General features: G+C 41.5%; 1 protein-coding gene across 1 annotated transcript; it reads left to right on the top strand.

Annotated features, from left to right (window-relative positions):
* Positions 1–87: 87 nt before the first annotated feature.
* cndp2 (carnosine dipeptidase 2) lies at positions 88–14,980 on the top strand. The gene is made up of 12 exons (XM_088928701.1): positions 88–127; positions 3,118–3,237; positions 4,308–4,451; positions 4,665–4,827; positions 6,399–6,487; positions 8,497–8,697; positions 9,869–9,953; positions 10,918–11,078; positions 11,734–11,898; positions 12,885–13,026; positions 13,709–13,856; positions 14,259–14,980. Exons 2-12 carry the CDS (start codon positions 3,178–3,180, stop codon positions 14,323–14,325), a joined length of 1,425 nt encoding a protein of 474 aa, XP_088784827.1. The 5' UTR covers positions 88–127; positions 3,118–3,177; the 3' UTR covers positions 14,326–14,980.
* The last annotated feature ends 245 nt before the right edge of the window (positions 14,981–15,225 follow it).

Genomic DNA, 15,225 nt, shown 5'->3' on the forward strand with positions numbered 1-15,225 from the left:
GTTTCAATAGGCTAAAGCAGCTGTCAGTCGCCTAGGCTGGCGATCGTCACGTAAGGGGTGGGAGTTTATGCTAAACAGGCAGCATCACGTGTCTTTTCCTTCTTGTAACTTGATGGTGTGTTGCTGGGTGAGTAATGAAAGATAGTTCTGATTAATATTGTATAAAGCGAGCTGATATTATAATAATAGACATGAATTCATCTTCAGTGCGCAACATTAATAAAGTAAACCACACGTGCTGTACCGGTTTTATCTTGAACTATACTGATACACCGTGTACTGTTATTACCAAATGTCAAAGACAATGTAAAAAAAAAATCTGCTTTATGGCTTTAAGTGCAGCGTGTAGTTTCTGATGCTGTGGTGCCGACAAAGACTAGACTGCAGAAGAGGATGTGAGGTGTTACAGTAGCGGGTGCTCTTACTGTGAAGTCTGTGCTGCGAGTGGAAGACACCAGGCCGGGCAGAGAACTTGGACTTGAGGATGACTAAGTGTTGCTCAGTGGGATGGGTCTCCGCCATTCAAAGAACAGAGTGTTTTCTTCTACAAGTTTCAGTTTTTTGGCATAGATGCATTTGGGGTCTAGGTGTGAAAGTACCTCTGTACTATAGGGGCGAAATGTTACGAATTTATCAAGAACTGCTGTTAAATGACACGGTAACTGCTTGTTACCGTGCATTTGTATTTAGCAAGATCGGTTCCACTCGGTGGTTTCATTTCTTCAGGTGGCAGAACTCATCTTAATGGTGGTTTATTATTTCTGTATTTCACTATTTGCTGAGTGTAGACGTCTAAATTTAAACCCATGCAATTGTAATCTGTACAATTTAAATACGAGCTAAATGCGTGGAGTATGCAGTCCTACACACCTAACCAGATGAAGGTCTACCTAGCGGGTCATCAGCTTTTTCAGTTTTCGGGGTGGCTCGGAGGACGGTTAAAAAAACAAAACAAAAGCCGACAAATGTCCGCCTGTTCCTCCAATTTCATGATTTAAGCTCCTTTTTTACAACACTACAGGACTGCTGGCTGGACTTCTCAGTAAAGCTCGTCAAATTATTTTGTGGAAAAAAAGTCAGAAATGGCAAGGACCTGAGAGAAGTCAGGAGATTGACCAGTAGCTACGTGTATGAAATACATTTATTGGTGTAATAGATACAGATAATACCAGCGGAGGCATTGTTATCTTAAATGTGTCTTTAATTTGTTTTCAGTGTGTTATTTGCATCATTCAGCCCCATTTCCCCAGTTGCTCATTTGCAGTGAGCTGTGCATGTACAAAAACAGGTGATCTTTCTCTGAGGAACAGGAAACTCAGCTGGATGATAGGCACAGTAAATAGCTTCCAGCAAACCTGTGTATCAGGCCCCTGGGTCTTAAAGTAATGCTGACAGGGTTTTGTTTCACTGCTTGAAATCTATGAATGTGCTGTTCATGAACTCACTAGATTGTGTTCACAGAAAAGTGACCTCTCCCCACCCCTCTCTCTGGTTGCTCAGAGGAAGTGGGAGCCTGTTCTACAGGAATAGGCTAATTGATGGGAGGTTGGAGGAGTGTGCAACAAGCTCCCCAACCATATGATTGCAGCCGACAAACCTTGTTTCCTTCAAGAAACGGCTGGATGAGATCATAGGATCATTTATCAACTAACTATCGATGGGCTTAATGGCCTCCTCCTCTCTTCTGTAACCATTCTGATGTAAGCCACTGTACTTGTAGTGATGCTGGGAACGTATACTGAAGCATCCTGATGAATTGGCACTCTCAGTATGACGCAGCAGTTAAAAGAGACCCCAGCTGTCCTGGGTCTGGGATATGCTGGCTCTGAGCCTTTGCCTGCAGTCTGATGTCCTAGTGTGCCAGTGATCTATGAGGGATCCTGATCACTTCCCTCCCTACTGGATGGTAGGACACTGTGATTCACTCAGCTCCCTGCTAATGTGCAGATTCTCTTCTTTTTACATGTTGCACAACACAAAGTGTGCTGTCTCAGATCTTCCCAGAACTGCAGCATTTCTTAATGTGCTGTGGCATTACCTCCCTTAGGCTTAATTCCAGTTTTTTTTTACTGCCTGTTCAAAACTTTTGTTCTCCCATGGGTGAAACTGTACTCAAAGGTGCTTGACTGGTGCTGTAAGGTACAGTACCATATTTTCAGTATTTCTAATGTTCATGAGCTGTTTTCTGTTTGCCTCTGTGTTTACATCAATTCATGTTATCTGCATCTGTGCCTGCTGACGATTTTCAGCTGCAGGGCAGTCTTGTCATTTTTTATACTTGTTTTTCTTTGTGATTGATGTTTGTAGTCTCAGTACATTCACTGTTTTTTAAGAAGTACCTTTGTTCAAATAATTTGAGTTTCAAAAATGAGAAGATAACAAAAGTGGGTTTCTTAAAATGAGTTTTTAAACTTCAAATATTAATTCTGTCAAAAATGCACTGTTCCTTTGAGGTAGTGTAGGAATGAAAGAATTCAGGAATCCCTAGTGTAACATTGACAGTATTTTTATAGCCTGCCCTGTAACAACCTGCTCCAAGAGGCAATTGGGATTTGGGATTTATTATGTCTTTCTCTTTGAGTGAGAGAAAATAAAGAACATCAGCGCTCTTTTGATGAAATTATCATATGATTTAGTGCTTTAAATGCCTTCATCTCAGTTTTAATAAAATATCCCATTTCAAGAGAAGATTAAACCTCAAGACAATTCATTGACGCCCCAATTCAGAATCTCCACCAGAGAGCGCTGAAGATGACAGCACTGTTTAATGTGCTCTGATTGTTGTTGCGGTCCAATTAATTTGTATTACAGGTATTAAGTGCTTGCTGAGACAGGAGAAACTGGTAGGGGCTAGTATGGGCTCTTCTTTGTCGGTACCGATAGCATGCAGGTAATCAGTGATTTAATTGAGACTAAGGGTCGTTGGGCACGTCGGGCTGTGAGGGAAGTTACTGTTTAACCACAGACAGCAGCCTTGTCAAATTTTGCAGGTCTGAGATTTTCCTTTGGCTGTTACTGTGAGTGTCAGCAGGGAGTTTTAAAACAGGGGTGGAGCTGTATCCTCAAGTATATATAAATGAGGAAAGAAATCTGGTTTTGCTTTCTCTCACTTTCCAGCTGCGCTCCTGACACAGTGCTGTTTTCTCTCCTCCAATTCTGACTAATCTGTCGTAAAAGATGTCTGGCCTCCAGTCTTTGTTCAAGTACATTGATGAGCATCAGGATGTGTACGTAGAGGTAAGACGTTTCATGCTAGATAGGCTGTAGCAGTAACTGTACACTGCTAAACATAACAAAGATTACAAAGCAATTTAGCTCTGCACAGTACCATGAAATATTGTTCTGAGGAAAATTTCCAAAGCTGTGTAGCATCTTGATGTTTGCTCTTAACAAAATTGCACTTCGACTGACACACTCCTCATTTATTACACTGCAATGTAGACGCCTGGCAGGTGGTGTGAAAGGAAAAGCTGAAGTCAGTCATGTGCTTTTTTGACAACACGGTAACTTGTGCAACATCCGCGCTTTTGTGAGATGAGGACCTTCGCGTGACTTTTGAGGAAATAGTGATATTAACACAGATTTTAACAATGAATGAGCTGCTTTTTCATTTCTCTTCAGTGTGTTTATGGAACCTTATAGGTTGTAGGATTTTGTACAGAAATAAAATTCTTGCATATTTTTTTTACTAGTTTGAATTATTTTATCAACTTTCTGACCAGGAGCTTTATGGAAACATTGTGCAGTATTCTATGGTTGTTTTCAGTGCTCTTTGAATTTACCAGCTTACAGTTTGCTTGGATGGATTCTTAAAGGCTCTAAAATATGTTTCATGCTTTTTTCCACTAAAACAAATTCTGTGTTTGAGCTCCATATCTTTGTATCCAAATACATTCAAAATGATGGCAGTACTTTTGTTTGATCTAAATGAGAAATAAAGCAGTTTTTGGAGAGTTGAAAAGCAACAACATACCTTCTGCAGTTTCTGGGCCTGTAAACATCCTGAAGTTGTTAACCCAGTTCTTTGACTTTCCCTTTTCTGGAATGAAAAGTGTAGAATATACCCCTTGGTGTGTGTAAGGCCTGGTTGTGAATTCAGGATTGTGCAACCAAATCAATATATGTTAGATATATATAATATATTATATACCAGTTGGCAGTGACTATATCAGCTATTGGCCAAACTTGCTTTGTTTTTTCATAGTTCTGCATTTGGTACTCAGCCTGCTGCTCCTTTTACTGGCCGTGTTTCTCTGTGAATCTGACCATACCTGCATCTCATTTGTGCCCTATTCCTCCCTGCACAGCGGCTGGCACAATGGGTGGCTGTGCAGAGCGTGTCGGCCTGGCCGGAGAAGAGAGGAGAGATCAGGAAGATGATGGAGATCGCCGCCAAGGAGATTGAAAGGCTGGGCGGTTCAGTGGAGCTCGTGGACGTTGGAAAGCAAAAGGTGAGTGCCAAGTCAGCAAGATCTTCACTCAACAAACCTGGGTTTCCAGAAACCAGATCGGAGTTTAAAGTTAGAGAAAAACTGATAGGACTTTATAGGCCTTCAGTATCAAATAAACAAAGGTTGCCTCATACCCCGAGTTCCTGGCTGGCTTGATCCCGTGGGTAACAGTGGGTCCCATGATTAACGTGTGATTCCTCTGTTGTTTCCCAGCTTCCCGATGGAGCAGAGATTCCCTTGCCGCCCATCATCCTGGGCCAGCTGGGCTCAGACCCCGGGAAGAAGACTGTGTGCATCTACGGGCACCTGGACGTGCAGCCTGCCCACATCGAGGACGGCTGGGACAGTGAGCCCTTCACCCTGGTGGAGAGAGACGGTAAGACTGATGTACTCCATAGCATGGCGGAGCAGTACGCGCCTCTGAGCACTGCGGGTTTCTGGGCACCTCACGTATCTCAGACCTCACACCCAGCACTTGTGCTCACACACACTGGCCCCCAGACCCGTCACTCAGGAAGAGGCCTAATAACCCACGAGCTTCATGATGAGTTCTTGTCCTAATACTGTTATACCCTCCACACAACACCAGCTTGACATGCTGTTTAAGTATTTCAGCGGTAAACTGAGCTGCTCATCACCAAGGTTTTTTTAAATGATTTTATGTTTTGTAACCCCAACATGGTTGTGAAAAGTGTATCCTATTGCTGCATAGCCATGCTAATCTATTTCAGAGTTTTAAACAAAACAAACCTGGTTGAGTTAAGCTGACTGCCATGGGGGAGCTGTGACAGAGTTCACTCCTGGGAGGAGCTAAGTGTCCTACACACTTGATCAAAGTCCAGTGGTTGCAGCTCGAGGGCAATATCTTCTGGCAGAATTTCACCTGTGCAGCTCGGCACTCAGCTCCAGTCTGAAGTAGTAAAGGTGGCTCCTTTGCTATGCAATCATATGTATTTGTGTATTATTTTGTGATAATGTATACTCACTATTTAGTACAGGGCAGTGTAAGGATCATTAGATTGCATTAGATTAGCAAAACTAATGCAGTGCAGTGGAGGTTTCCAAAGTTTTGTGGGAGGCATCTCAAAGCACAGATCACAATAAAAACCTGTTGTAAAATGTTGCTTTCAATACGCCTCCTGATTACAGTGCCTTTAAGTGTTATTTTAAAGAACTTATCAACAGTGCTCTGAATTGGAATTATTTCCAGGCCTTGTGCTTCTTACTCAACACAGTCTTGTGACACAGCAACACAGCTGATTGATTGTACAGTAGTTTACTATTGCAACATCTTTTCTTAAAACCACTTTTGGCAGTTCTAAGCAACCTGACAAGTCTGAATTGAAAAACATGGTACTGACAGTGCATTCATGCACCCTAGTGGGAAAAAAAAAGATTTGAGTTCAGACTGATAGCTGTTGCCTCCTGCACTTACTTGGCTGCATGAAACCACTAGGAGAAATGCTTTAATGCTTCATATTAGCTCATTTTCTTTAAAAAAATCATTATAGAACCTAAAAATAGCACCTTAAAAAAGATGCATTGAAATGTAAGAATGCTTGAACATTATGACAGGACCTGAAATGCTTTGACATTTGTCATAGCAGTAGATGGAGGAGATAAAGGTGACATGTGGCGCAGTAAATTCATCCCTAGGCAGAGCAGCTGAGTACATGATGTTACAGGTCCAGACAGGAAGCAGAGATGGCACTTTCCTGAAGGATAAAGCAACTCGCCTAAATTGCTCTTGAGCTGAAGATCGGCTGCAATTTCATGTTAACCTGTGAACATTCTTCAACATGAAGAAGATACAGCTTCTATATTTAATGCATTGAAATAAAAGCATTAAATGGTACCAAAGGTTAAAGGAGATATAGTGTTTGTGGTGACTTTTAACACTCCTTTACTTTGAGTTTTTATTTCAACACTCCGTATTCTTCGTCCCAGGAAAGCTGTTTGGACGCGGCTCTACAGACGACAAAGGACCAGTGTTGGCGTGGTTCAACTGCATCGAGGCCTATCAGAAGACACAGCAGGTAGGGCAGCATTGCGCCACATTGGCAGGACAGCTGTGCAAAGGTCTGTCTATATCAAAGACAGATCACCAAGCTCAGCAGCTTGCGCTGTGCTTCGGGCCAAAATCTTATCATTCTTTGATTATTTGTAATTGCTGTTGGATTTTGTTAACTGCAGCTGGGAAAAGTGCCAGTTCTTAGCCTCCGGATTCAAAAACTGCTTTAACAGGTGAAATAAAGTCTTCACCCTGGAGCAGTAATTTTAGACCACAAAGAAACATCAATGATAAATTCATTTTCTGGTTCCAGTCTTAATTTTATATAAAGGTCACCTACTTCATAATAATTAATAATTCCTTACACTTATATAGCATTTTTCTGGACACTCCACTCAAAGCGCTTTACAAGTAATGGGGACTCCTCTCCACCAACAGTGTGTAGCCCCACCTGGATGATGCGATGGCACACCAGCTATCAGTGGGGAGGAGAACAGAGTAATGAAGCCAATTCATAGATGGGGATTATTAGGAGGCTATGATTGGTAAAGCCATTATACTTTGAGCAAATTAGGTCAATAAAACTTACCAATCAACTTTATAATTATATTAATTGCTTACACTTAAATAGCACTTTTCTGGGCACTCCACTCAAAGCGCTTTACAGGTAATGGGGACTCCCCTCCGCCACCACCAATGTGCAGCATCCACCTGGATGATGCGACGGCAGCCATAGTGCGCCAGAACGCTCACCACACATCAGCTATCAGTGGGGAGGAGAGCAGAGTAATGAAGCCAATTCAGAGACGGGGCTTATTAGGAGGCCATGATTGGTAAGGGCCAATGGGAAATTTGGCCAGGACACCGGGGTTACACCCCTACTCTTTTCGAGAAACACCCTGGGATTTTTAATGACCACAGAGAGTCAGGACCTCGGTTTTACGTCTCATCCGAAGGACGGCGCCTGTTTACAGTATAGTGTCCCCGTCAGTATACTGGGGCATTAGGATCCACATGGACCACAGGGTGAGCGCAAGTGAAGATTTATTTTTAAAGCATCAGTGTCGCATTGTTTTAAGTTTATGATATCCTGTAGAACAATGTAAGCAACTGTGGCTGGTATCAGAATAGTAGCTGCTGTTTAAGTGCTGTGTCTGGAAGGGGCTGGTCTAAAATACCAGCCCACACCAGTAGGTGGAAGTGATCGCAAACTTCCAGAGCATGGAACACCTCTGGCTGAAGAGGTACTTGTGGGAGTTCAGTCCTTTAAAGCAGAAACTTAATATATTCTGAGACGGTTCTCTTACAAATTTTAAGAATGTGCTAGGTGTTTGAGGAATAGAAACTGGAGCTTCAGAGAGAAAGATGTTTTGCCAGTTTAGCAAGGGTTTGCAACCCCTCTCTGTCACTCTGTGTTAACGGTAAGGATGGTGCCTAGGCTCTGCCTGTGACCTCTGAAGATGTGCAACATGCAATTAGCAGAGACGTCAGAGGAGGGCTGTGCGTTATCTCATCTCTTCCAGGCTTTAGCATGAAAGCAAGTGGAATGATGAATGACTACTGCAAGAGAAAATATAATGAATGTAAAATAAGGAACTTAGATGAAAGTAATATAATCCAACATGACACATTAGTGTTCTCTGAAGTTACATAATCGTATGTGTGTACAATAGGTTGGTAACTGAAATAATCTCATCCCTTAAATTCAGGGAGTAGGGACTCTCACAATCAGGAAATACAGTATAATGGAAGTTGAGAAAGACACAGGACTGCTGTGCTTCAATCCAGCAGGATGTATAGCAGGATGACATATATATATATGTCTCTTTTAATGCTTGCTTTAGGTATGCAATTCAAGAGCATAGGCTTGAGTTCAGTAGAAAATAATTAGTTACAGTACTTAACACAGGGCCAAGTGAAAATGAGAATTACATCTTATAGCTGGAACAGAGGTCTCATCCAGCTAAAAATTGTTTTTGTCTATTCAGAAGCTGACTTCTGACTTCTGATTTGCTTTATGTTTCACAATTGCAGGAGCTGCCCATCAACATCAAGTTCTGCCTTGAAGGTATGGAGGAGTCTGGCTCAGAGGGGCTGGACGACCTGGTGTTCTCCCGCAAAGACACCTTCTTCAAGGAAGTCGACTACGTCTGCATTTCCGATAACTACTGGCTCGGCAAGAAGAAGCCCTGTATAACATACGGGCTCAGGGGCATCACCTATTTCTTTGTGGAGGTATGCGGCACACCCAGCTTGTGTGGCTCTGTCTCTTGAACAGGTGTCAAAGGTGTTGTTACACCTGGATGTTTGGAATTTCATACATGGGTTAGAAAACTGTTTTTAAGAAAGAGTTCTTACCCTTGCCTCTGCCCAGTGCAAAGCATTATACATTTGCATTAATTCGAACAGGTATGTCTAGAACTGAATACATTTAAAATGCTTGCCTTTTAAGGGTGTATATTTTTGCTTGTGGTGCTTCCATTCAGTTGTTTGTCAATGTAGTTTACAACAGGCTTATCAAACAGAGCAAAACTGTCGCAGCTTACAATAATGTTGGTTAGGATTAAAGCCAGTGAATTATGAATAAATAGTGGGCAAACAAACATTTTTTGATAGTATGTACAGTATGCCTGTGTCTGTACTATTAAACATTTTATAATGCAGTTTATGTAGTCAATGTTTTATGAAAAAGATAATGATCAAATAGTAGTTTTCATACTTGTTTTATCATTAAGCATTCAATCATGTTACAGTACATCAGAGCAATCAGAGTTAAATTAATTACAAATTAAAACATTACATCAGGGTTGTGTTCCAAATAGCATCAAAACGATTGTTTGCCGATAGTATTCAGTTCCTCTAAGGCAAATGAAAGCTGGTTAAGCAGCAGTGATATCATATAAACTGTTGTCACCACTGACAAGCCCATGTATCCTCGCTGCTGATACTGACTTGATTGATTTGATTTTGGTCTTAGAAGACTTCACGTCTGAACAAGTTAAAATATTTGGCTTCTTGAAGAAGGTTCCTCTATATTTTCAGTGTTTGTGGAGATCTAAAGATCTTCAAGTGTAACCCCCCAACCTTGTTTCATTAATAACAATCTCCAATATAGATTGATGAAAAAGGTGAACTGATTTAGCTTGGTGGTTTATCCAATTACAACTTTTGCGGTTACAACTAATTTCCGCGTGATTTATTTTTCTTAGCTTCAGCCTCTTTTAATGCCAAGTACAATTAGACACCATTAGACATGGGCGTGTTTTGAATGTGCATGAAACCAGGGAGCTTAAAGAAAGATCAGAGGGCAGCAGATCTTTTGAAAAGCGTGTTTGATGAGAGAATGGTATGAAAGTTCAGTTTCACCCTGGGCTGTAATGTATGGGGCGTCTCTCGTTTCCTGCAGGTGGAATGCTCTGACAAAGACCTCCACTCGGGAGTGTTTGGGGGTTCAGTCCATGAAGCCATGACTGACCTCATTGCCCTGATGGGTGAGTGATCCCAGCTTTTGAGCTTGTGGTCTTGCAGAAAACCTGATGCCCGATCAGCGATCACTCTACACATGCTCGTCCAATTAGCAAGGCAGTGCTGACACGGGAGAGGTATGCCTGTTCCCGGAGGGCCATTGGAGTTCTGGGAAATACAGTCCTGCCAGAATACCTGTTTTTTTTAATTCCTGTAACTAGGATTTGATTGTAGGAGGACCACCCGTGTCCCAAACCCTGTTTTTAGCCCCAGTCATGGTCATTATTTAAATTAAACAGTTCCATAAGCAAATACGGTTGTGAAAAAAAGTTTGTGAACCCTTTGGAATTATCTGGATTTCTGCATAAATGGTTCCTAAAATGTAATCTGATCTTCATCTAAGTCATAATAATAAATAAAGACAGTCTTATTTAACAAACAACACACACAACATTTTAAATGGTCATATATTTATTGAACAAATGGTTTAAACAATCAAGGTCATTGATGAAAAAAGTATGTGAACCCTTATATTTAGTAACTAGTAGAACCTCCTTTATTGGCAATAACCTCAACCAAACACTTTCTGTAGCTGCTGGTCAGACCTGCACAGAAGTTAGACGGTATTTTGGCCCATTCCACAAAAATGTTTCAGTTCACACCTGCAGAATTCCACTTTGTTCTTGAAGAAAGACTTGCATCTCCTTGTAAGTGCTTTATAAAGCAAATAAGATTCCCCAGAACACACCACTTTCTCACAAGTGTGAAACATTGTTCATTTTTTTAATTGTCTGGATGTAAATAAAGAATGTATTTACTGTGTTTTGATTTAGTTTTATGTCGGTGTAAACGAGGAGTTCTCCTGCCGCATGTGAATTCCTCAGATGACATCTTGACTTGAAGAGAATGGGGAAGATCCTTAACTGCAGGCAAAACTCTTCTCCTTCAGTTTTATTGAAATCTCATTACGGCGTCCTCTGTGCTTTGCAGGGTCTCTGGTGGATAAGAGAGGTAAAATTCTCGTCCCTGGCATGTACGATGCAGTGGCTCCCTTAACAGATGAAGAAAAGAAGCTCTATGAAAAGATAGACTTTGATCTGCAGGAATTCTCCAAAGACGTGGGAGCCTGCAAGTTGCTACATGACACAAAGGTACCCTCCATCTGACTGTTCAAGAACAGTCATGAATATCGGGTAGTGCACTGTGTGTGTGTGACCAGCAGAGTGCAGGTGATCACAGGAGCAGGGTGCTGATTAGAAGAACAGTAGCAGGGATGAAGCCAGAGCTAACATATCTAAAACTCTAAAATTAATCTAAAATTAACAGGAAACAGCAAAAAATCTGCGACTTTCAGGCAGCTCACTGGAATAAGTTTTTCTTCAAGAAAAAAATACTTCAAATTCAGTTCCAGTGGGTTAAAATATGTAGCTACGCTTTTTCCTCAGAGGGGCTCTGTCTCTTTTTCTTTCTATGTGAGCCTAACACGCCTGACAAATAGATAAATCTGCTGTTTTCCCAAAACTCGGGTGTAATTAAATGCACTGGAGTGAAACAATGACAAGGGCAAAAAGATCCGGTTGAATCAGGCAGCATAAGCGCAAAGTAATCAATCACGTTTTAAAAACCTGTGCCAAAAATCATTCTGGGGATCTGCCTTCAGTCCAAGGTATTTAATTTTCACTCACTGTAGAATATTGTATAAAAAGAGAACGAGAGACAGTGGAAGGTCCTTACAAGTATAGAAATACATATGTCGGTATGTGTACTTACTGATTAGGAATTTTGTATGTCATCGTTGACTTCCAGGAGCAAATTCTGATGCACCGCTGGCGGTACCCCTCTCTCTCCCTGCATGGCATCGAGGGAGCTTTCTCTGCCTCAGGAGCAAAAACCGTCATTCCCCGCAAGGTGATCGGGAAGTTCTCCATCCGCCTAGTGCCTGACATGGACCCCAAAGTTGTGGAGAAACAGGTAAGGGGCAAGACTGAACATGTCGTTTTAATAATATCCATTTTACACAGTGAGCCACTGGGAAAAAAAAGCATTTGTGACCCCAAGAACTTGAATCCAACTGAGCTGCTGCTTGATGTGAATTATTGCAGCATGCCATGATAAGAAAACTCTGGTATTTTCTTTTTTCACTTTTTCATATTGCACTAGACTGTTTACGAAATGACCCTCCTATGTTCTCATATTTCTGTATCTGTACTGCATCAACATAACTTTATATACCATTCACACCCCCTTGTGGACAGACATGAGTAAAAAGAGTTTTTTACACCACTAAATGCATGTATACAAAGATGACCATCTAGACACCAGATAGTCATTTTATCTTTATTATATAGGAATTTATTTGAAGAACATAAGAAAGGTTACAGATGAGAGGAGGCCATTTGATCCATAATTGATCTAAGAATCTCACTTGGTGAAAACTGTACCACTTTTGACAGCATGACAGGGTATTTTTTTCCAGACTTCTCCTTTTCTGAAAGAGAAAACAGAGAGCTTTTTATCTGTTTTTATTGCACTTCCTGTGGTTTTCACTTATGCCTTTTTTTTCCATTTGCTTTTCACTGTTTTCACTGTGGGATCCACCACGAGTTTCTTTGCCCTGTATGGTATTTCATACTTGAATCTTAGTCTTTGATTATTACTATTATTACTAGATTTATTTTATCTTTAGGTAGCTGAACAGCAGGATTTCAGTCCCTGTGTTGGTTAGCCCAGGAAAAAACATTTATTTATTTTGCTGGTTTGAATTTGTGCTTTCTTTAATCCCTTTTCAGAAAATGTCCACTTTTCATCAGGCAAATAGCACCCAGTAAAGAGCTGGACCTAATGTACCTTCAAGCCTAGCATGTTTGCGAAGAGCAACAGTTGAATCCACCTAGGAGAGCGTGACTCGTCTGCTGCAAACGTGCAAAACGTTTTTCCTTCATGTCCTGTCTTTCAAGGTCAGCGATCACTTGAAGAAGACTTTTGCTGAACTGGGCAGTCCCAACCAGATGAGAGTATCCATGGGTCACGGGGCCAAAGCCTGGGTCTCTGATTTCAACCACCCCCACTATATAGCTGGCAGAAAGGCCATGAAGACAGGTAGAGTATGTTGTGGCACCATCGCCTGGCTACTGACAAACTCACTCTTACATCAGGGGGTTCCTGTATCAAAGAATGGCCCATGACATCTGTCTTCCAAACTGTGTCTCTCTGCTCAGTGCTCTGGGTGTCATTCTCCACAATTAAGGATAAACCCCACTATAAAGGCATATGAGTTTGCCAGTAAATTGAGGATTGTGTAGCCATCTCTCTATGCTGTCCCAATATGGTTTCATCAGTTTTGCGTTAAGTTGGATGTTCCTGGTTCACAGCTTTCTCTTGTGTTAAAATGAGGTCAGTGCTAGATGACCTTCTTCAGTATCCAGGATTCAGACATCCTGACGTCAACACAGGAACTTCCGTCCATGTCAGAACAGCAGTGTGCATTGTGTGGGTTATTATAAAGATGTGTTTTTGTTCAAAGCCATTAATATTCCACCAATGATCTGTCTTGGAAAGGGGCGCCAGTTTTATTCCGGACTGCTGCGTGTCTGAGGCAATGCGTATGACAATGTTTAAACCTTGTAGTCGTAGGATCAAGACCAACACAGACCCAGTGTGGTGCCAAATTGTCATTATCACAGTGTCAAACCTGGTCGGTCACAGTGGTCGGTTCTCTAGCTGCTGGAAGAAAACAGTAGTTGAGCTTTGTTTCCTCCTTTATTTTTTTCCCATCCCCCAGTCTTCGGTGTGGAGCCTGACCTGACGAGAGAGGGAGGGAGCATTCCCATCACCCTGACGTTCCAGGAGGCCACAGGGCGCAATGTCATGCTGCTGCCGATGGGGGCTGCCGATGACGGGGCCCATTCCCAAAACGAGAAAATCAACAGGTGATCTCTTAGAATGGGCTGAGGGTCTATGTATCAGCTCTCCGGTTCCTCCAAATGGTCATTTTAGGGCAAATAATCCTTGGGATGTGCCATATGGATCAAGGCTCAAAGGTTACAAGGCTACATCTCATTCAGCTGCAAATTTTCAGCTTTTAAGGAGTTCTGCTCTCTTACCGAGAGATTATTGTGAAGAAAGGGGTCTGCAGATTATTCAGATGCACCTGGAAAAGGTCACCAGCAAGGAAGTCAACACCAGAAAGCTACTATTGTAATACAAAATGGGATGTGACTTTTAAACTTTGTTCCTAATAGTTTCATTATTTTGCTTATACTGTAGATCATGTGGGAAAAGTGGACAATATATTTTGAAGAATGGAAACAAATTGGGCATTTCTTTTTCAGGTCCAACTACATTCAAGGAACCAAGCTGCTGGGAGCTTACTTCCATGAAGTCTCTCTTCTGGAGTAATCGGATAAATTACATTGCATTAAGCGTGGAAGTGTAGCACATCATCTAATGGACTTTGGACAACCCACACCTTTTTTCTTTTTCTTTTTTGATTTCAAGGCCCAAGGGTGCTTTGTTTTACTTCAGTCTCTCACTAAAGGCTTGTCTAAAGAAATGTTAACTGCAAGCCAGATCTGCAGTTGAAAAAGTTACAGGACAGCAGTGATTGCCTAGGGTGGAAACAGGGCATTTTGCTGCTTGTGTGTATGACTGAATTAGAGGAAGCATCACATATTTGTATTGAAGGCAAGCTTGTGCCTGTATCCAATCAGTAGAGCGCTGGAGAATGGGGGGAGTTCTGTTTTTAATCGAGTACTGACACATGGTGCTGAGCCAATAATCCTTGGTTACGAGATCATGACGTGTTTGAGAGAGAGGACAGAACAACAGGAAGGCTTTTTTTTCCCCCCAAGATTGTTGTCTTCACTACCCCTTCCAAACCCATGAGTATACCTTTGATCGCCACCTGAGAAAAGCGCGCACATAAGAAATTGTAAAAATAAAAAGACAAAAAATGCCATAGATCACTGAGCCTTGTTTTTTTTTAAATATTCTGAAAATGTTTAACCTACAGTATGAATTTGTAATGACAACTTTAAGCATTAAAGTTTAAAAATATGCAACAGTACAGTTTCTTAGTTTTTCAACAACCAGCAAACACTCATTTTTATCCTGTGCCCAGTATTGCTTGGTCAGTGTCTATCAGCTGTGTCAAATAGGAGAAGCCCTGGGTAGCAAAACAGTGGGTTCGTTAAAACCTAATTATTAAAATGAGCACTGCAAGAGAATGATGAAATACATGCAAGATAAAGATGTGGTGGAATTTAAGATCTGATTGATCAGCATGTTTCTGTCTAAATA

Source organism: Atractosteus spatula, chromosome 12 (genome assembly GCF_055471065.1).
Source record: "Atractosteus spatula isolate fAtrSpa1 chromosome 12, fAtrSpa1.hap1, whole genome shotgun sequence".
Taxonomy (NCBI): domain Eukaryota; kingdom Metazoa; phylum Chordata; class Actinopteri; order Semionotiformes; family Lepisosteidae; genus Atractosteus; species Atractosteus spatula.